Source organism: Balaenoptera acutorostrata, chromosome 2 (assembly GCF_949987535.1).
Source record: "Balaenoptera acutorostrata chromosome 2, mBalAcu1.1, whole genome shotgun sequence".
NCBI classification, from domain to species: domain Eukaryota; kingdom Metazoa; phylum Chordata; class Mammalia; order Artiodactyla; family Balaenopteridae; genus Balaenoptera; species Balaenoptera acutorostrata.
In genome coordinates this window covers 45,566,942-45,587,555 of record NC_080065.1, presented here as the reverse complement: position 1 = coordinate 45,587,555, position 20,614 = coordinate 45,566,942, and the positions used below count along the sequence as shown (strand labels likewise).

The following is a 20,614-nucleotide window of genomic DNA, read 5'->3' as shown; positions in this document are numbered from 1 at the left end:
AACTAGGAAGAGGTTATCAAGGCAAGCATGCCACACATGTTTTCCCTTTTTCAACAGTTTTACTAACTGGTTTCCTCTCAGGTCCCTTCAACAGCACCTGCCAGATATTCCCTGGTAGGATCAGATACCCTACATTTTCTTGTTTTCAGTATAAGCTCTTGTCTGGATGTGGGATGCTTAAAAGGTGATCATCCATGGCTTTATTTGAAGTTCCATTATTTAAGTTTATAAAATGAAGGCATTAATGCTAAAAAACCCAGCGTGGGTCAATGCTCCAAAATTATCCATTTGTTATACTCTTGGTCCTTCCTAGACTAGACCACATGAAGGTTGAAATTTTGATCTTGAGAACACTTTGAATGCTGAAAGCCCAAAGTACATTGGATTCCTTTCATTCTTGGAGACATTGTTTGGTGTTTTATTCAGTGACTACTTCCTAAATATATTTACAAAGGAGACAGGCTCAGCATGCTGTCTGGAAGTGATGGTGTGTACACAGGCTCATGATCCACTGTTAGAAATGTAAGCTCTGTGTGTGTGTCTGTGTGTGTGTCTGTGTGTGTGTGCGCACACACTTTTGAACTGAGAGTGGGATATTAAACTTGGGCTTTACAGCACATATATCTCACCCTGAAATACCTGATCAGGTTAGGATGATGTTTATCAGGCAGCTTGCAAGAGTTGGGTCTTCGATTTCATCATATAAGGTTCTAGTGGAAGATTAGAGACTGATGAAACACTTCATTCTGCTGCTAAGTAAACTATTGATGGTGGATCAATAAAAATAAAAGCAGGTCTATTTTTATTTAGACAAATCCTGCATTTTATTGAATCTAAAATGTTATCAGTATATTATGTGCCGTTATGTTATATACCATTGAGAAAGAAAAAAATTCTTCCAATTAGAAGAATTTGTGAAATTCTTCCAGTACTTTTGTATCACTAGTATTTTTATTTATACTTATTGAAAGTACTCTTTTAGGCTTATTTGGACATAGATTTCTATCATTTAGAACTTTTGAACATTCGTAGGAGGAAAAATATAAATTCAGTAAATTGGTTAGAATATTCCTAAATGACTCCACATTCATATCTGGTCCTTCTGAATCACATGTCAATGTCCTACCTTTCTGATAGATTATAGGCCCCTGGGCCACAGAGATGATTAGTAATGCAGCATTTCTTAGAAACTAGCTCCACTATTTGTCTTTGAGATTCTTTTCCAAGTGACTGGCACTCATCTTGCACGTTCTGATGTGCATATGTAAGCAATGATAATTACATCGTAATGGCTGTATCCCAACTTCAATCATTTTAATGTGTGAAGATGTATGTCTTAGAATCAGTAAAATATGCTAAAAAATTTGAAGTGCATAATATAGTTAAAAATTCTAGGTCAATCCCTCAAAGATAGTCTTTTCCTTTCAGAAATCTCCAGAGTAAATATCATGTACTAATTCTGCTAATGTGAAGAGATGTGGTTGGGAGAAACCATTAGTTTAGAAGTTTCTAATTTTTGAGTTTGTCAGAATCAAGTGGCTTACTTGTTAAAAATGTTGATTCCTAGGCCCACCCCTGACCCATCAAACTGGACTCCCTGGCAGTGGCATTTTTTTAATAAATATTTTCTAATTTATTTATTTATTTATGGCTGTGTTGGGTCTTCGTTTCCATGAGAGGGCTTTCTCTAGTTGCGGCAAGCGGGGGCCACTCTTCATCGCGGTGCGCGGGCCTCTCACTGTCGCGGCCTCTCTTGCTGTGGAGCACAGGCTCCAGACGCGCAGGCTCAGTAGTTGTGGCTCATGGGCCTAGTTGCTCCGCGGCATGTGGGATCTTCCCAGACCAGGGCTCGAACCCGTGTCCCCTGCATTGGCAGGCAGATTCTCAACCACTGCGCCACCAGGGAAGTCCAGCAGTGGCATTTTGACTAGCTCCCCTGAACATTCTGATGCTGGTGGTCTGGGGAACAGTACTTTGAAGCATGCTGCACCAAGCCCTGTCTGAGGCACCCTTGGTGTACATTAAGCTCTCAGATTGTAAGTTTGGGAACTTCATGAACTCCATGGCAGCCAAAAGAAAGCAAAGCACTTTAAAAAAGATCACAACGTGGCCTTTCATGAGAACATCCTAGGAATAAAGGAGCCAACATATTTCAACACCAGATTAGAGAGTGTGTCTGAAATTGCTCTTTCCTTAAAAAACTCTAAATAAGAGGCTTGGAAGGTATGCTTCATGTTTCTCCCCGTCTAGTACTTACCTTTATATTTTTAAAAAAACATTAGATCATTTATTCAACCCACATATCATGTAAAGGCTAAGGCTCTGCATCACTAGACAAACTCTGATGAGTCTGGTGAGGGTGGTCCTGATTAATATTTTATTACATTATAAAAGGGGTCAGTTTAAGGTTAGGCAAAGGAAGTGCCACGTTATTCGAGAAACAAAGTAGCAGAATCATTTCCTATGATCTTGTATTAATCAGAACCCCTAGTCTTTCCAAAATTCCTAGTGAAAATTCCAAATGGCTTAGCAATAACTTCTAACATGACTTTTTAAACCTATGTTCTCTAATGTCAGATAGTTCTAATGTCTAAATGACTTCCAATGCCTAAGCTAATTCTTCAGTCATTTAGAAACTAGTAATTAAAAAAAACTCTTTGGGCCTACAAGAGCAGTTTGTGGGCTGTTTAGTCATCTCACTCCAGATGGGGCGAGGCTGCAGGGAGAGGTGGTGGAGTCTTCTTAAGCCAGAATGTGGATGTTTAGCCATCATTCTGTGAACAGAGTGAATGAAAAATTGCACCTTGAAGAAGGTGAGGGGAATGGAGGAGTGGGTGAGGCCTGGTATATAATTTGTCTTATAGAATAAGTAACAGTGTTTCACACCTGGTAACTTAGAGTTGACAACATGTTTTCACATTTACCTTATCTGTGATCTTCACAACATCTCTTTAAGAAAGGGCTGACAGTGTTTCTACCCCTTTATTTTGCTGAAAAAAAAATGACATCATGTTAATCAGGAAGGCTGGTTGGTGTCTTGCACCAAGACCGATGGTGGAGCTGGGCTCAAACTCAGGTCTCCTGGTTCCAAGTTCAGAGCTGCTTTTGGTACTCAACATTGCTTCTCGTCTGGTATCTGGGAAGTGCCCAGTGCTTCTGGGTGTGGGTTCATATTTGGAGGCAGAAGAACACTGTATGACATCTTGCAGATGGGTTCATAGACTCAGAACCCTGATTTGAGAAAGAGCTAGCTGTTAGCAAAACTTGCCTGACTCCTCACATTAGCACCTGCCAGGACTCAGGACTCGGGGTAAAGAGGAGACGCAGGCAGCTGGGAAGTGAGAGCTCCTCACATGTCCCCAAGTCTAGACTTTCTCACTCTAAAAGAGTTCCTGCCAGTTTGAGCCCATGGTGGAAGTTTCTAGATTTGGCCAGGGTTAGAAAAACAACCTGCTTCTGTGGCTGCTTTCTCAGGGGACTCCATTGGAATCAGAGCTATGGATATGGTGTTAAAGTTCTTTGGGGGCTGCCCAGAGATTCAGGGTCAAGGTTCGTCAGAGATGCTGTGAGTGTCCTGTGCTTATCTTCTCAGACTTCGCCACACTCACGGTTCTTGCAGGGCTGTTTGCTGTGAGCAACTGTGATTGTCCCCCACCTGCCTACAGCCTTGACCTTCTCGTTAAGACAAATCAGAGGACCCCATGCAGGCAAGAAGCCAAATTTAAGAAGTCCACTTCCCTTTACTCTTCTGAGCAGGTGTAGTTTTTGAAAATTTCCTGTAACATCAAATCCCTCTCTGCTATTAAAATTGTCTTTATTAAGAACTGAAACTTAGAGAACTGGAGAGATATTTCTTTTGGGAAAATGTTTACTCCAAGACATAAGATCATTTTTAAGGAATGAAGCAAACCTTTAGAAATTTCGACTCTTCATAATAATAGTCATGATGCCCCTTTTGGTCTTCTTAACTCATTACTGAGGTAGAGAGGAGAGGTGAGGGGTTTAAGGTGACTTTCTTAAGGTCACATAGTTTGGTAGTGGCAGGGCTGTTTCTAGAACTCCTGCAAGCTATTTCCAGGGCCTGTGGCAGCTGACCTGTGACTGCTGTAAAAGTCGGTTTGGCAGAGATATATTTCATCAGGGTCTATCGGCCATGAGGAGCTCCATGAACTCCTTCTTAGGGTGGATGTGGTGCTGCCAGACCCAAGGCTGGAAGGTCAAGAGGACAAAGCTGGTTAGCTGTGCAGGAGCTGACATAATGGGACCAATGTCTCTGTTCAGACCCCACTCCACCCTCAGCTGCTTCTGTTGTCTCTGAAACCTCTACCTCATTCCAACCTGTCCAAGAACCTGGGTCTCGCTTTGCTTGCCTTGGGGAACACAGTGGTGCCCACTGTAACTCACTATTCTCTGAAAATGGTTCTGGGAAACAGTTGATTATGTTTACATATTTATTAAGTATAAGCTTAATAAATATGTCCTGGACATATGCAAAATGGCCATCAGCTGGTGTCAAAGCAGGAAGACTTTCAGATGGTACCAAAAGCAAAAACTAAAACTAAACTAAAAACAATGTCTCATACACCTAAATTTCTCCGCTTGCCCCTTGGAAATTTTCACCTTCAAGGCTGCCTTTGTAATTCAATTGAAATCAAACCTATCTGGTAAAGAAATTTGTGAGGAAGGCACAATACACATGGTACCATTTGAATTGACCATGAGGGTTTGGAACCTTCTCAGAGCCTTTCCCACTTTACCTATCTGGAAAAGATGCTTGATATTTGGTTACAAGCAATTATAATGTGCAAAATCAAACACAAAATACCAGTGCACATTACCTAGGCTTATTTTCTTGCATGGCACGATATCAGGTTTAAGAAAAAAAATTACAATGGTATTTTAAATGCACAGGGTATACTGGGTTGAATTGTTATGTGGTTTTATCGTGTCTCTGGCCCCCACTGCAGAAGGCCACGTGCTGTCCTTTGGATATTGAGATGGTCTGTTTGACCCACCGTAGCTTGAACTTGCATTTTCAGAGCTATGAAAGCTTATGTGATTCCCCTTGGCCTCACTGACAACCGATGTACAGAACAGGTTAGAGATTTGCCAGTTCCAGCTCAAAGCAAGCCCGCCAAGGGGGACCTCAAGTCCTGTTCATCACCAGCTCTGCCTTCACATCATTTTTTTTTCTGTGCAGATTAAAGTTGGCTGCTTGTTTACTCGTGCTCTGATTTCCTAACTCCTTGTGGTCATACATAGCTAGCTTTCTTCATAAGATTGGTTGATCTAAGCTCAAAGTTGGGAAAGATAAAAATACAACTAGACAAAAATCCATTAGGGACTGTGCGGGGACCAACAGTTTTTGTTGGGTCTTGGAGGGAATTGAAGGAGCCCCCAAAATGAGCTGTTAGGTACTATGTATTGAGATAGTTCCACCATTTATGAGCTCTGCTGAGCATATTTTCTTCACCCCTCTGTGTACTGTGTTTTGGTTTACTATTACTGTGGATTTGGTATCCTCAGGTTATATCTTCTCTCTACGTCATTGTCATTTACCAGAGGTATTATCAATTTTGAGAAATGCAGAAGATGGTGCCCACAAGCTCCCCTTCTTCTTCCCCTTAACACTTGGGATTTTGACATTCAAAGGCCTTTATTGTTTCTTCCTTAAATTCCTGTAAAAATCAGAAGGTTCTTACTTATTTATTATTTTTCTTTATTCATTGCCAATTCTAAGGTGACTATATTTTTAAAATGAAGAGTAGCCATCATTTACTGAATGCATATTGCTTGATTGACACTTCCCATCCCTTTTCTTATCAATCTTAACAATAACCCTATTAAGAAGGTATTATTGGCCCCATTGTACACCATGAGGAAATGGAGGCTTAGAGACATTAAACTAAGTTCCCTTAGGGAGTAAGTGGCAGAGCAGAGATCAGATCCAGCTCTGACAGAATCCAAAATTCATAGCAAGCCCAAACTAGTGTGCAGACTGGATCCAGTCTAAAAGAAATGAAGGCACAGATAATGTTTTCTAATTTGAATGAAATGCTGGCCAACATTTAAAAATTAGCAGATTACTTTCAGAAGTCTGGATTCTAGCTTCTCTTTGAAGAAATCAGAAGATTGGGCACAGTGCGCTCATATTCCTGTGTGGTAGCAGTCAGCCAGCCCTGCGGAGTGGCTTCTTCCCTTACAGAAGGCGTGTACTCTCAGGTGGACAACATCTTCTCCTTCTTATTGCATGACACCTTGTGTAGCTCACTGCCTTACCCACCTGGGTCACCTGCATGCCTTTGATTTTGCAGTTCTTATTCTAGTCTCTGGAGATGGTCTGTCTTTGGGTTGGAGTACTGGCTTTATCATTTGCTAACTCTGTGACCTTGGACAAGTTACTTAACTCCTTTAGTCCTCAGTTTTCTCATCTCTGAGATGGGGATAAGAATAGTACCTAGCTCTTGAGGTTACTTTGAAAGTATGGTAATCCACATAAAGTGCTTAGCACGGTGTGTAGTACCACATAAGCTTTCCATAATAATTAGGTGTTATTATTAACCACTATTCCAATTAACCACTCTCCTCAGAAAGTGGGGTTCAGCAAAGTCTGAACAAGAAACCTTTCCCAGGGTCAGCCTAAATTGTGAACTAGGCCATCAGAACATTGGCCATGGAAGCATGATTATGTTGTAATAGGCAATAAAGGGTGTGGCTTTGACATGAGACTGACATGGTTCAAGTTCATCCTCTGACATTTTGGGGATCTTGGACAAATTATTTAACCTCTTTCTGACACAGGTTCCTCATTTGTAAAATGGGTATGAGAATAATACCTACTTCATAAGGTTGGGTGAGGATCAAGTGAGTTAATACATGTAAAATGCTTTGGAACAGTGCTTGGTACATACCATGCGCTCAGTGGATGTTACCTACTATTGAAAACAATTAATCAGAGTGTGCTGTTTGCCTCTGGGAGATGCAGATAGAATATTTTAAACTGGATTGTCATGAAAAAATTGGGAAATTTGGAGGCTAAGTTGCTTGCCTTCACTTCCCATCTCCTCAATTCCCTGCAGTTCGGTTTCCATTCCCTCCATCCTCCTAAAATTGCACATTTGAAGGCTAATCATCAGGTCACATCCAATGAACTTGACCTCATCTTCTAGAAGGGACAAGAACTTTAGAGATCAGCTAGCCTAATACTGTCAGTTCTCCAGAGGGAAGCAGAGGCTGAGAGAAGCCCTGTGGCTTGCCCATCGCTAACTTGTGACTGACCAAGAGTTATCAACTTCGTTGGTTGTGTATTTACTAGATGACAGTGGGAATATGTCCATTTTCATAGGTGGTGGGGCTTGGACTCCAACACGTAGCTAGTGTAAGAACTCTCCTCTCTCTTTCAAACTTGCTCTTTGTGCCCCACAAACCTTGCTTAATGAGGCCTAGAACCAGTTAATATATTAAGAGAACTGCTCTGTCTTCCCCAGTGGGACCTAGGCCCTGTGACCCTCCATAGCATGAAGACCTTGTTTCCTGATGGGTAATGTTTTCCCTTCCCTGTGACTTGCCTCTCTGGGCCATGGTCTGATTTGCCTGCTGGCTCATTTGTTTCCTTGGGCTGTCTGCCTTGTTTGGCGGTTTTTAGTGAGCATTCTGATCGATGCCAGGAGGTGAGGGGAAGGGCTCCGAATGGGCTCAATCATTGGACAAGCAGACTTGGTGATGGATGAGCCTTCTCCCCAGTGAGTTTTGGGTCAGGACAAGTCCAACTGATAAGTTTTTCCAGGACTGAGTAAGCCAGAAACAGTGTCTGCAGCATCTTACCACTTCTGTGGGTTTTGTATTGATTTTAAAGGAAATTCTCAGCGGCAGATCCACATCTTACTAGAAATATAGCGACATCCATGATAAACTTAGATATATGCCATGTGAATTGTTTTAGAAATAACATTGGATGAGGGGTGAGAGAAAAGGAAGAGAGGGTCTTTAAAAAAATCCCTTTCAAAATATTTTCTTTCTTCTAAGTATTGAAAAGGCCCACCATAACCCTTTCTTCTTCCAAATGATCTCATAGCTATTTATTGAAAGGAAATACCAAATGTTTATTTATTTTTTTAAAAGGAGCTTCTTCGGTCCTGATGATTCATGTCGATATAATTTTCCTCATGACTGCAGAGGCTCCTAGACAAAGCTATGCCCCAACTGATGTGCTGGTGTCCGAACAATTCCTGTCCTGGAGGAGGGTGTGCAGCCTTCTTTATTCCCCCTTCACAGACGTCCTTGAGCCCTTGAGACGGATGTGAGCGAGTGTTTTAGTCCTCATGCAAAACAACCATCTAAACATAACAGATGACATCAGCTCGGGCTTTTCAATTCCTGGATGGCAGCAGCGTGTTAATCCAGCCTTCATCCTGGATTTCATAAACTAAAACAAGAGAGCCTGGCAGGAGGACAGCGCTGCTGCTGGGTTGAGGAAATTGATGACGGGGAAGCAAGCATGCGGGCAACCCAGTGTATAAAACTCATAAACGTGTAGGCAGACGCTCAGCTACCACTTTGGACGGCTTCTTCCCGCCAGCAAAGACCCCGCCGCGGGAAGCGGAGCCCGAGCCGCCGCGGGAAACATGAAGAGCCTCCTGCTGTTGGCCACGCTCCTGGTCCGCGCGCACCTGGCGGCGGCCTGGAGCACCAAGTACGCGGTCGATTGCCCCGAGCGTTGTGACACTCACGAGTGCAAAAGCAGCCTGCGCTGTAAGAGGACGGTGCTGGACGACTGTGGGTGCTGCCGGGTGTGCGCCGCTGGCCCGGGAGAAACTTGCTACCGCACGGTCTCAGGCATGGATGGCGTGAAGTGTGGCCCCGGGCTGAGGTGTCAGTTTTACAGTGAGGAGGATGATTTTGGTGACGAGTTTGGTATCTGCAAAGGTAAAGAGTGACCCCTTTCTTCTCCCCGCCCAGGGCACACTGAGGGCTTTTAGCCAGCGTGAGAGATGAGGAGCCTTTTCTCAAAATGCAAAGAAGGAAAATGCAGGTGGGTTAGGGACCAGGTCCCACACTGATGCTGTCATAGAGAGAGAGAGAGAAAGATAACTCTGCAGATTGCAACTGAACCCAGTGTGCAAGAAAGCCCAGAAAGGAATACAGCATTTCACTCATTATGCCTAGGAGATTTTTTTTTTTTTTCAAGTTCCGATTGAAGACTGTGTTGCCTCCTTTTCTGGAAAACTTCAGGAACTTGACAGGTAATCTGTTATGGATGGTGTAGGTGTCCTCTCTTCTGCAGTCAGTGATTACAGAGGTCTGCACTGGATAACCTCTTGGAGTGGTGACTAGCCCTGCGGTTTAGTGATTCTTTGATCTTAAAAGGGTCCACGGGATGCAGGGCACCTCTCAAGATCAAATATTTCTGATGAACACTAATGCACTTTGTGAAATAGGGCAGCTTAAGTCATCTAGCAAAATGACTCACATTCTTGGAGGAAGAGAGCCTGAAGTATAAAACAAACCTCATTCCACTCTATGAAAGGTTTTGGTCATCTAGAAAAATGAGTGTAAGACCAGGAAGAATAACACCTAAAGAAAAATTAAAATTGGAACTCTGTAAAGAAAGAGGTTAGCACTCTTACAGACTTACAGAAAAACTTTATTAGGTTGAAATTATAGCTAAACAATGTAGTTAAACATTTGTAGAATTTATTTCAAACTTAGTGACTGCAGTTTGCAATGTTTAACATGTTTAGAAACGAAAGAATGGTGATTTTAAAATACTCTGTGTATGGATACCTCATGATCTCATGTTAAGAACTATTATTAAGATTCAACACATATGTTATAGCCCCATTCATCAGTTTTACAGTACAAAGAAGCTTTTATTTTTATTTTTTATACATCTTTATTGGAGTATAATTACTTTACAATGCTGTGTTAGTTTCTGCTGTACAACAAAGTGAATCAGCTATAAAGAAGCTTTTAAAATTAAAGGGACTGAGAAGTTTCTAAATAATTCTGATTTTATGTGTTTAATACAACTGTAAGCTTTTATGAATGATAATCATCCAGTATTGAGCTAATCCCATTAATTCTTTTAGAAAAATATTTTATAAATCAGTTACCTTTTAGGCCACAAAACATATTAAAGGTTAGGAAATAAATGCTTGAACTTTCAGGAGAATTTTATTTTTTGCTTAGCTTATTTTTGTTTATAACCAATAAAAAGTAGAATAGTGAGGAAACATTTTCTCTGGTGGACATTCACATACATTTCTTTCAGCTGAGTAGGATCTGTATTTTCTGTAAATTATAGGGCTTATCAGCCAAGAAAAAAGTACTTCATATAGGGAAGTTAGGGAGGAAGTGGTTAACACAATCATACTTATGATATAACAAGTATATGCCGTGGATTGTTTTTTCTCTTGGCATAAAAATTGACTCTGTATGTGTGATTGTAAATGTCCAATTACATATGGGTAAAGAAACAAGCTGTAAGGCATCTGGAGTCTTTAGCACTCCAATATTCACTGAATGATTGAGGTAGCTGTTAATAAGATATATTTTTAAAAGCTGTTTAGGATAGCTCTTGGACATCCTTCAGATTGTAAGTGAGTCTGGTTTCGAACATTTACTCTCTGCTGGAAATAGTGAGGCTGTGTGAACCTCAGCAGTCAGATACATTATATTTTGCTATAGGCAAACTCTCTACTTTAGCTTTTTTTTTTAAAGAACACCCCTATGAAAACTGTATACTTTAGCTGCATATCTGGATGTTTTTTAAATATTCAGATGTTTGGCGTCACGTTGCCCAGATAACAATATTTATTGAACACCTACTATCTGCCCAGCATTATTCAGTACATTGAGGGATACAAGAGAAGCATAACTGAGAATTCGGCTAAAGTTTTAGTTTTCAATATCACTGGAGACACAGTCAGATCCCAATGCTGTGTGCTTTTCTGCCAGAGACTTTTTTCAGGATCCCTTTTAAGAACTATTCTTCCCAACAGAGAGACCAATGTTTAAAACCAGGTGTTTCTCTAATCTGAAGGATGCAGAGTACAGCAGTCCTAAATCTCTTTAAAAAATATATTTCATTAATATCTATCTTGATCATTCTGTGGAATATTAGATTGCTAAAGACTTAGATGCCTCACAACTTGTTTCTTCACCCATGTGTGATTGTACGTTTACAAGGATATCCTTATGCCATGAGAATAAATATTCTGCTTGGCTGTTTAAGGCTGGCTAGTCTATTGAGATGCTATTTACATCATAAAACCCATGCATTTTTACTAAATGAGTTTGTTCTCTTTTTCTCAATATAGTATGTTTTAGTCTAAGTATGAAAACATCGAAGCTCTACAAGCTTCCAGATATGGTTAGGTATATGAATATATTCTCAGCTTTCTTGTCATTTAGCATATTGGATCTTAGCTCTGCAGAGGGTTTTATTAGTGAATCCTCTTAACATCTGGAGGAGTTAGGTACATTTGTACCGTCATTTTGATAGATAAGGAAGTTGGTAAGAGTTGGAGCAGACTGAGGTTTAGCCACTTCGTGAAGAGCTAGGATGATCGCCCTCTTAGCCCCTGGTTAGTTTAAGCCCTTTCCTGTACCTTTACAACAGTAAATTGTCTGTGATTACAGGGGATTCAAATATAGCATCATATCTCTTAAACTCTGTGAGGAACTGATGCACATGTCTGTTCAATTGCCCACCTTCACTGAGCTGTCACAGAGGTAGCCCATGAGACCTCATCTTTTGGTATCTAAGCAGAAAGTAGACAGAATTAAGACTGGTTCAAGGATATTGGTTACGTGTATCTGTCTTCGGTTAAACTTCACAGCAAGACACTACAAGTGAGGCATCCATTATCTGGTCTTAGTGTGTGATTTCACATTTGTGACTTAAAGTTTCAATTTTCAAAGCCTGGGAGTTTTGGGGAATTGGGTTTTATCTGATAGTCAATATTCATGAGGTTTGTTCAATTCCTGAGGCTGTGCACACGGGCTGTGAGGATGGACGCGTATGTACAACAAGCAGCTCCCTCTCTCAATCTTCCCTTTATCCTTAGACTGCCCGTACGGCACCTTCGGGATGGAATGCAAACAGACCTGCAGCTGTCAGTCGGGCATATGTGACAGGGTGACCGGCAAATGTCTGAAGTTTCCCTTCTTCCAATATTCAGTAGCCAAGGCTGCCAACCAGAGATTTGTTTCTCACACAGGTAAGAATTGATTCCTGTATAAACATTGAAACATAGCCTCATTTTCAGTTTGAATAAGAAAAAATATGGATGAGTAGAATAAGATGTTGGTTTAAATGATTTAGTTTCTTTTATTTTACTTAAGGGGATGGTGGGAGGTTGTTGAAATTTGTTGCTTTTTTTCAAAGAAACGTCATTAATAATTTTGAAGATTATATAATTTTTGTAAAGTTTACCCAGTTTATATGGAGGATAAATATGATTGATTACAGAAAAAACCTGTAATAAAAAATAACCAAGATATACAAAGTTGTTTAAATTCTTCAGTGATCTGTTTTACATACGTACTAGACAAAGCTGCTTCTCTCCCAGCTTCACATAGCAAGAGTACTGTGAGGAATTTATTGGAGAAGGCTTAAGAGCCAACATAGAAAATATAAAACATTTCTTTTTTTAAACCAAATGGAAGTGTTTAAATGGAATAATTCCAAGCATGCCTTTTTGTGGATTTTGGAGAGAATAAGAGATAGTATCTGTGATTAAAATTTGGGAGTCATCTCTAAACCTTTGAATGAAAGTGTGTAATATTCACATACTGCTTGTTAGTGCTTACATATTTCTTACACAGGTTGTTAGAATGTGAGAAATACAACCTATAAGACTATGCTATTAACCTATTTGGTTATCTTGTTGAATAAATTGTTAGTACAGTAAAGCTTTATTAAATTGGAAGTAGCTCATTTAAAACAACATGTAGCCAGAGCAACTGCTAGTATCAACAAACTGTATACTTTCCCCCCTCAGATACAAATAGTTGACAGTCCAAATCGATTTCAGTTTTTGTTTCTGGTTCTTTGCACTTCAAATTAAATAAGATTTGAAATATTGACAAATGTGCTTATTTCCCAGCTTTACCTCCTTCTTACATGTGGGTTCAGTTAAGTACATCAAGATAAAGGGGAAATACTGTGTTTTTCAGTGAATTATTATTTTTAAGTGTGGCTATGCCCTTAAACATTAATTTGAATTGAAAACCTGTTTTTAACCTATTAGGTGAATATCTATGTGAATACTTGATCCGGATATTGAGATCAGTATTAACATTATAAATACTCATGACTTGGCCCTATAGTTCTTGAAAAGCAAAATGGAAGAAAATTGAATTTTAAGTTTGGAAAAATTTTTTTGTTGAGGTGAAATTCACCTAACATAAAATTAACCTTTTTAAAGTGAACAATTCAGTGGCATTTGGTACATTCACAGTGTTGGGAAGGCACCATCTCTATCTAGTTCCAGAACAATTTTCTCAGCTCCAGATAAAACCAATACCCATCAAGCAGTTACTCCCACTCTTCAACCCCTAGCAACCACCAATCTACTTTCTGAAATGAGGAATTTTTTGAATGGTTTGACTGTCTTTAGTACAGGGAAACCTATTACCTCAGCACAGCTAGCTGCCTCAAACACTTGCAGCTTCTTTTGTCTTATTTTGCTTTCTTAAAACCGTAGGCTACAAAGAACGTTGAAGGAGCAACTTTAGAATCCCTCTTCACTCGTTTAAGATTGCACCTGAATCTTTCCCACCAAGAGAGAATTAAATCCCTGGTGAATCTTTGTTGCTGTTTGGGATGAAGGTCTGGGGGGCTCTCGAGCTCCTCTGGAATATTCCTCAGTGATGCAACTCTGTTGTCTCACCTCCATCCTTCCTGCTGCACACACAGGAGCACGTCTTCTGCTCCTCTGGACCCTTGTGCAGTCTCTTTCCCTCGGGCCTGTCACCCTCTCTCGTTTGCTTGCAGATTCTGCAAAAATCTTGACCACTGTATAGATGCCTTGGAAACAGATACACTTGACCCTTGAACAACATGGATTTGAACTGTGTGGATCCACGTATATGCACATTTTTTTCCCCAGTAAACATAGTACCTGTATTTTCATGTTACAGATCTTTAGATTAACTAAGTGTGGGGAACAGTTTGTTTTCGATTAGAGATCACAATCCGTGGAGTCAAAGAACTAGGGTTTGAGTCCTGATTCTATCCAAACCGTTTCAGCTTCCCACCCTTGGGTGAGTCATTTACCAATTCCTTTGTTTGGGGGCAGGTTTTCTACTGCATGGGGGTTGGCATCCCTAACACCGGCGTTGTTCAAGGTCAACTGTATTTTGCTGGATGAAAGTTACATTAAGGGTTACACAAAAGATATTTCTGTACCCAGATTAGGTATCAAGATTCTTATTAGAAATTTATGGAAAAAGCATTTTCTGACCTAAAGTGCTGCCTTTCCTGAGCTAAAGGAGCAACTAAGGATGACTATTAGTGTAACCTCGGTAAACCTTAGTCAGGTTGAGGATGGAGCACAGAATATCCTAAAGACCTCGTGGGAAGGCTGCCCGGGAGCCCTTCCATTCAGTTTTGCATTGTCCACGTGGGACTTCCTGGGCTTCAAGTGCTACTGTTTACAGGAGGGGGCTTGGAGCCTCTGTCCTGTCTTGGGCTTCATATCACCTCTGCAAAGCCTTTGTAAATGGCGCCAAGGTTCTTCAGCACAGGGACCTCGGAGGTGCCTTTCATACCTTGATTGCATGAGGTTGTCTTCTCTAACTTTCTACCTGTTGGTCACAACATTCTTGGCAAGTGGACTTCCTGGTTTCCCTTCTTCATTTGTTGTTGTTGTTGTTTAGTAGTGAGCTCTCCACCTTTCCAAGACTGGGAATTCACAAGCAGCTTTTTTTTGGGGGGGGGGTGCGGGGTAGTGGTAAGATTTATTGAGTTTCATGAATTTACATACATTCATTTAACTGCTGGGCTGTGCTAATCTTCGTATAGCAGAATGTGCACTGCTATAGCAAACACACCTTATTTTTCTTAGAAGCAGAAAATTTCATTTAAAAAATTCTAAATATTACAAACTTTTATGTAGAGCAAGAACTATCTTTATAAAAGTTCTGCCCTTTCGTCGGCCTTCTGCATTCTGGAGCCACATTGATAAACTAATTCCTCTTCCATATCAGATAGTATAAGAATCTTACTTAGAGATCTATACTTACAGCATTTGCTCATTCCGAAAGTATTTATTAAGTGCCTACTATGTTCCAGGCACTGTTGCAACAGTGAACAAAACAAAGTCCCTGCCTTCATGGAGCTGATACTCTAGTGGTGGAGTGAGATAATACAGGGAAAAAAAAGACAAATGCATATATAGAATAATGTCAGGTGATAAAAGGAGAATGAAGAGAAATAATTCAAGGAGGTGCTAATTGATAGAGAGCAGGTGAACACAGCATAGACTCTTGGAATCTATGAAAGATTTCATTGTAAATCCATTGTAATACAAAAATAAGACAGAACCGTACTTGATCTTGAAGTTATAAACATTTGGACATGATTTGTATTCCTTCTCATTTCAGAGCATGACATGGCGTCTGGAGATGGCAATGCAGTGAGAGAAGAACTCGTGAAGGAGAATGCTGCCCGGTCTCCTGTAATGAAGTGGTTAAATCCACGCTGATCCTGGGTGGGATTTCCAAGAGAAGACTCTATTTTAATGATCATTCAACACACAGCCAACACTTTAGGAATTGTCTGTATTATAGCATATGGACATGTAACTTTTGGAGACTAAATGTGATTCAGGGTGGGTCCAGAAAAAAAATGTAGGCTACTAACAGTCCATAAAATGCATATGACTGGAGACTTTTAGATATTTGTTAAATATTTGAATGCATATAGATTTGTTTAATATGTGTTTATAGTAATAGTGAAGAACTAAAAATGCAACTTAGATAATCTTAACCTGGAGGGAGTTCAGCCAAAGAGAAAGCTAGCTGAACCTGAAGACCACAGCGCGTCCACGGTTCTTGACTCGATGTACATTAATGTTGGGATATGGGCGGAGGAAGAGTTAGCAGCAAGAGAAGGTGGCGTTGGGGGTGGGAGAGTATGACATTTAGATATTCCTTGTGGTAGCCTCAGTAGAATTTAATTGTGCTTTGTTTTCACTTTGGGAAAAGTGAAAACAAAACAGTCCCTGAAGGCAGTGGGATGTTTGAAGCTTGCGGGAGTTTGAGTAGTAGCCTTGAATTGAGGCAGGTTTCAAAGGGCTGCTAATGTAGTTCCCAGGTTACCGCATCTGAAGGATGGTTCTGGGGCACAGGGCAAACACACACTTCCATAAATGGTTTTAAAGAATGCCACCTCAGATTGAGAGAGCAAGGAAGTATTTTGCACACTTGGGGGAAGTGTGAAGGTAAATATTTATATATTTTTGTAAACAGTTGTTAGTACAAGTCATCCTCCATACCCATATTTATCACCCTCTTGAGAAAATAAACATAATATTGTTGTTTAAAATGGTTAGAATAAAAGTATAACTCTATAAGGTTTTCAAACACCCAAGGCATGGTAAATTTATTATTAATAATTATAGTAATATTAACAGTAACAAGTATACGAGAAACCTAGAAAAATTTAGTCACTATGGATTTATAAAATGTCAAAAACTTGAGCAACAGAGGGAATTTATTTAAAAGTAAGTGCAGTGACATAGATGAGTTTTAAATTCAAAGTAGAAAAAGCTTTTTAGGAGGTTTGGAAGAGAGTCAATTTCAGCAGGAAACGTCAACTTTAAAATATAGTTCATATTAATGTATTTTTTTCTTTAAACTTGGTTGATAAGTGGAATTTTGAGTACACTTGGAAGGATCTTAGCACAAACAGGACTGTTGTACTAGATTTTGTTAGGAAATATTTGCAGAAGTATTTTATTTGGAGTGAAGAATTATTTAAGAATTATTTCACTATTTACCTGTATTTTATTCTCAAAGTTTGCCAACAGAGTTGTGAATGTGTGTGTGGCAGGGTCTTTGAATGTAAGCTGAATAAGCTGTTAGGATTTGTTTTAAAAGGACAAGTTTATTATTGATCAATAAAAAAAACAAGACAGCCTCTCCGAGTCCATTCATGACTTCGTTAATCATTAAAATATTTAAATGATTCATTCAATGAATAAGAACTCTTTAATACATATCAAAGGACAGGCTCCTCATGTAAATTTTCTGCTACAGATAAGCATCTTCTGTCAAAATGTGAGACCAGAATATGTATTTCTGCCTCACATTTTTGGTCAACCGATGCCTTAGAGCTTCCTGAAAAGTTGGTCCTTATACATTAACCCATTCCACAGAGGCAAAACAAAAACCAAAAACCAAAAACCAAAAAAACTTCTATTGGTGTTTGAAAGTGATTGCAAACCTTTCAGTTAGGCAAAGACAAACCTTTCAGTGCCCATAAAAGAGTAGTAAAAAAAAAAAAAAAAAAAAGAGAGAGTAGTAACATACAGCTTTGAAGCTTGAGAGTATCATATTCAAGAATAGTATTAAACCCAACATTGTAAATCAACTATATTTCAATAAAAGTTAAAAAAAAGAATAGTATATGTTCACTCAGCCTTATATGCAAATTATGGAAACATTTTAAGTGAATCAATACAATGTGGAAAAAATTATGTTTGTATTAGGAAAAACATCCAGTTTGTATGAATTAATTTTTTTTAAGTTTTAAAAAAAAATTAATTAATTAGTTTATTTATTTTTGGCTGTGTTGTGTCTTCGTTTCTGTGCGAGGGCTTTCTCTAGTTGCGGCAAGTGGGGGCCACTCTTCATCGCGGTGCGCGGGCCTTTCACTGTCTCAGCCTCTCTTGTTGCGGGGCACAGGCTCCAGACGCGCAGGCTCAGTAGTTGTGGCTCACGGGCTTAGTTGCTCCGCGGCATGTGGGATCTTCCCAGACCAGGGCTTGAACCCGTGTCCCCTACATTGGCAGGCAGATTCTCAACCACTGCGCCACCAGGGAAGCCCTCTGCATGCTTTTTGATTGCAATTTTTTTGAGCATGCAATTTTAAACTATATACATAGTATGGTATTTGTACATTATGCTCATTATAAAACATACACTCAAACTAGAAATTTTTAAAAGGATAAGAAATAAATAGAAATAGAAGTTCTGAGATTTTCTTCCTACATCCCAAGGGGCCATCCTGGGAAACACCTGAGAAACAAAAGAAAATGCCATAGGTCAGTGGTCTGAAATGAGGCCCAACCTCATTTGATATTAAAGAGAAACCAAGCTGGCAAGTATTCCATACAATAAATATTTCTGGAATGAATGGATGGATGGATGAGTGGATGAGTGAAAGGATGGATGGGTAGCTAGGAGGGTGGAAGGATAGATGGGAAGAGAGATGGACGGGTAGATAGATGAATGGATGATCGGAGGGATGAATGAATGAAGCTGGTGATAGGCCTTCTGTCTCCAGCAGAGCTGCAGCTACTGAGGGAGTAGATGGCCTCTCATTTCCTTTCATCCGCCAGCTCCTCTCTTTCCTTGATGGCTAACTTATTGTGCCTATTTGGATTGAAAAAACCGGGGGCGTATGTTAGAGTCAATGAATATGACAAATGAGGATGCCCAGAGCAACGGAGACAGGGAGTGCATCGCCCGCAGGCATTGCAGACATCACTGTGGTAGCAAAAATATAAAGTAATTTCCTTGGTAGCCAGGCTGGGTGGTCATTTTCTGTGAGAGGCAATCTGGGAGGACTGTTGTTTCCATCCTACACTTTATTCCTTCCCTTTACCCTGAGCTCCCTAGGAGAAGAGAATCCATAGATTTAATTCAACATCACACAGATATTTAGAGGGTGAATTGATTATTTCTGATTACCTATCAGTTAACATTAGTCATTAAACTAAGGCTTATCTTTAAAAGGGTATGTATTATAGAGCAGTGGTTCTCAAATTTTAATGTGCATCAGAATCCTTGATAAAACACAAATGATTGATTCAGTATGTCTGAGGTGAGGCTCAAGGATTTTCCATTTTAACAAGTTTCCAGGTGATAGAGGTGCTGCTGGTCCAGGGACCGCACTTTGAGAATCACTGATATTGGGAAATCTAGATTTGCCTAGAAGGGAGATAAACTAAGGGGTTTATCAAAAGCAATCATTGTTGGCCTTATGAAAGAATGCACTGCAATATTTCTTAGCCACTTGGTTCATTTAATTTTTTGTTTGAAGATACATAACTATTTAAGTAGCTGAGAAGGTTGAAATGTCAGAAACGTTAAGCTAAACTGTGCAGACTTGTGAGGTACAAGTAGAAGATTATAGGAGGAGGATAGAGGTGGGAGAACCAAAGACTTAGGAAACAATCAAGGAGCCTGTGGCCTCAAGAAGAGTGACGAGTGGTGCCTTGCATCATGGAGCGATCAGGCAGACCTGAAGAGTCCCTGGTGGCCAGAGTCGAGCAGTGTCTGTGAGGAGGTCAGGGTGGAAGTGTGAATGAAGGGCATTGCATGCAGGCGAGCAGTGTTCCAGAAGGTCATCTGGGAAGGACAGAACAGCAGTTAGTCTGCAACTGGAGAGGAGAAGCCCTAGTGACTAGCAGAGTCTTTCTTTCTTTCTCTCCCCCTCTCCCCCAAGATTAGAGAGACACCGTTCTAAGCTAACGGTTATCAGTCAGAAATGGAGATAAAGGCTTTCTGAAGCGATGGGATAGTTTGATGTGATTACGTGAATCCAGTTTAGAAAATTCCACTTATATAGATTTTTGAGACATAACTTTTACATAGTAGATGTATTTATACACTTTTCAACCCCCTAGAAAATACAGCAGTGCATGGAAATCTGAGATACTGGGGTTGAGAAGAGGGGCCTAAAGAATTAGTCTAAATCTTTTATTTTACAGATAAAAACACCCCTAGGTCCAAATAATTTCAGTGATAAAATGTTACGCTTGGTGGTGAAAACTCTGCTACTTATCATTGTACCACTTTTAGCCATTGATTTTTAGAAATGAAAACATTAAAGTCTTTAGTTTACCTACCCCATATTTAAAAATATGCACACGCACACACACATACAAACACACATACACATATATATGAAAGTTTAAAAAAGTATACACCCTTTCATGCAAAAATTGTACTTTTATAAGTTTATTCTAAGGAAATAATTTTTTAAAGCGTTCAAAAATGTTTTTACAACTAATTTTCCAGCTTTTACAACATTGAAAATTTATAAATGATGTGAAAAGGTCGTGGATAGGGTATTGGTTAAAGAAATGACAGTGGAGCCAAGAACGGACTCTGATTTAAACATTGAAAATGATGAGGTGCATAGAGTGATTGACGTGTTCACTGCAAAGCAGAGGGCGACAATGTATTTAGTGCTAGCATTGGGTCAGGTAGTGCGGCCGACGGTGGAGTACACAGGGTCTTCCTTGCTGAAACCACAATCAGGATGCAGAATCCTTTTAGATTTCCATGGCTACCTCTCCCCAGCTGTTTTTTGTTTTTTTTTTTAACATCTCTATTGTAGTATAATTGCTTTACAATGGTGTGTTAGTTGCTGCTGTAT

The 20,614-nt window shown here is 39.9% G+C and overlaps 1 protein-coding gene across 2 annotated transcripts; it reads left to right on the top strand.

The window, feature by feature from the left end:
• Positions 1–8,455: 8,455 nt before the first annotated feature.
• ESM1 (endothelial cell specific molecule 1) lies at positions 8,456–17,122 on the top strand. Of its 2 annotated transcripts, none has more exons than XM_007195584.2 (3): positions 8,456–8,925; positions 12,069–12,221; positions 15,610–17,122. In XM_007195584.2, the coding sequence occupies exons 1-3, from the start codon at positions 8,625–8,627 to the stop codon at positions 15,708–15,710; spliced, it is 555 nt and encodes a 184-aa protein (XP_007195646.1). In that variant the 5' UTR covers positions 8,456–8,624; the 3' UTR covers positions 15,711–17,122. The 2 variants fall into 2 exon arrangements, with proteins under 2 accessions (XP_007195646.1, XP_007195647.1); XM_007195585.2 differs by lacking the exon at positions 15,610–17,122 and adding an exon at positions 13,710–13,769.
• The last annotated feature ends 3,492 nt before the right edge of the window (positions 17,123–20,614 follow it).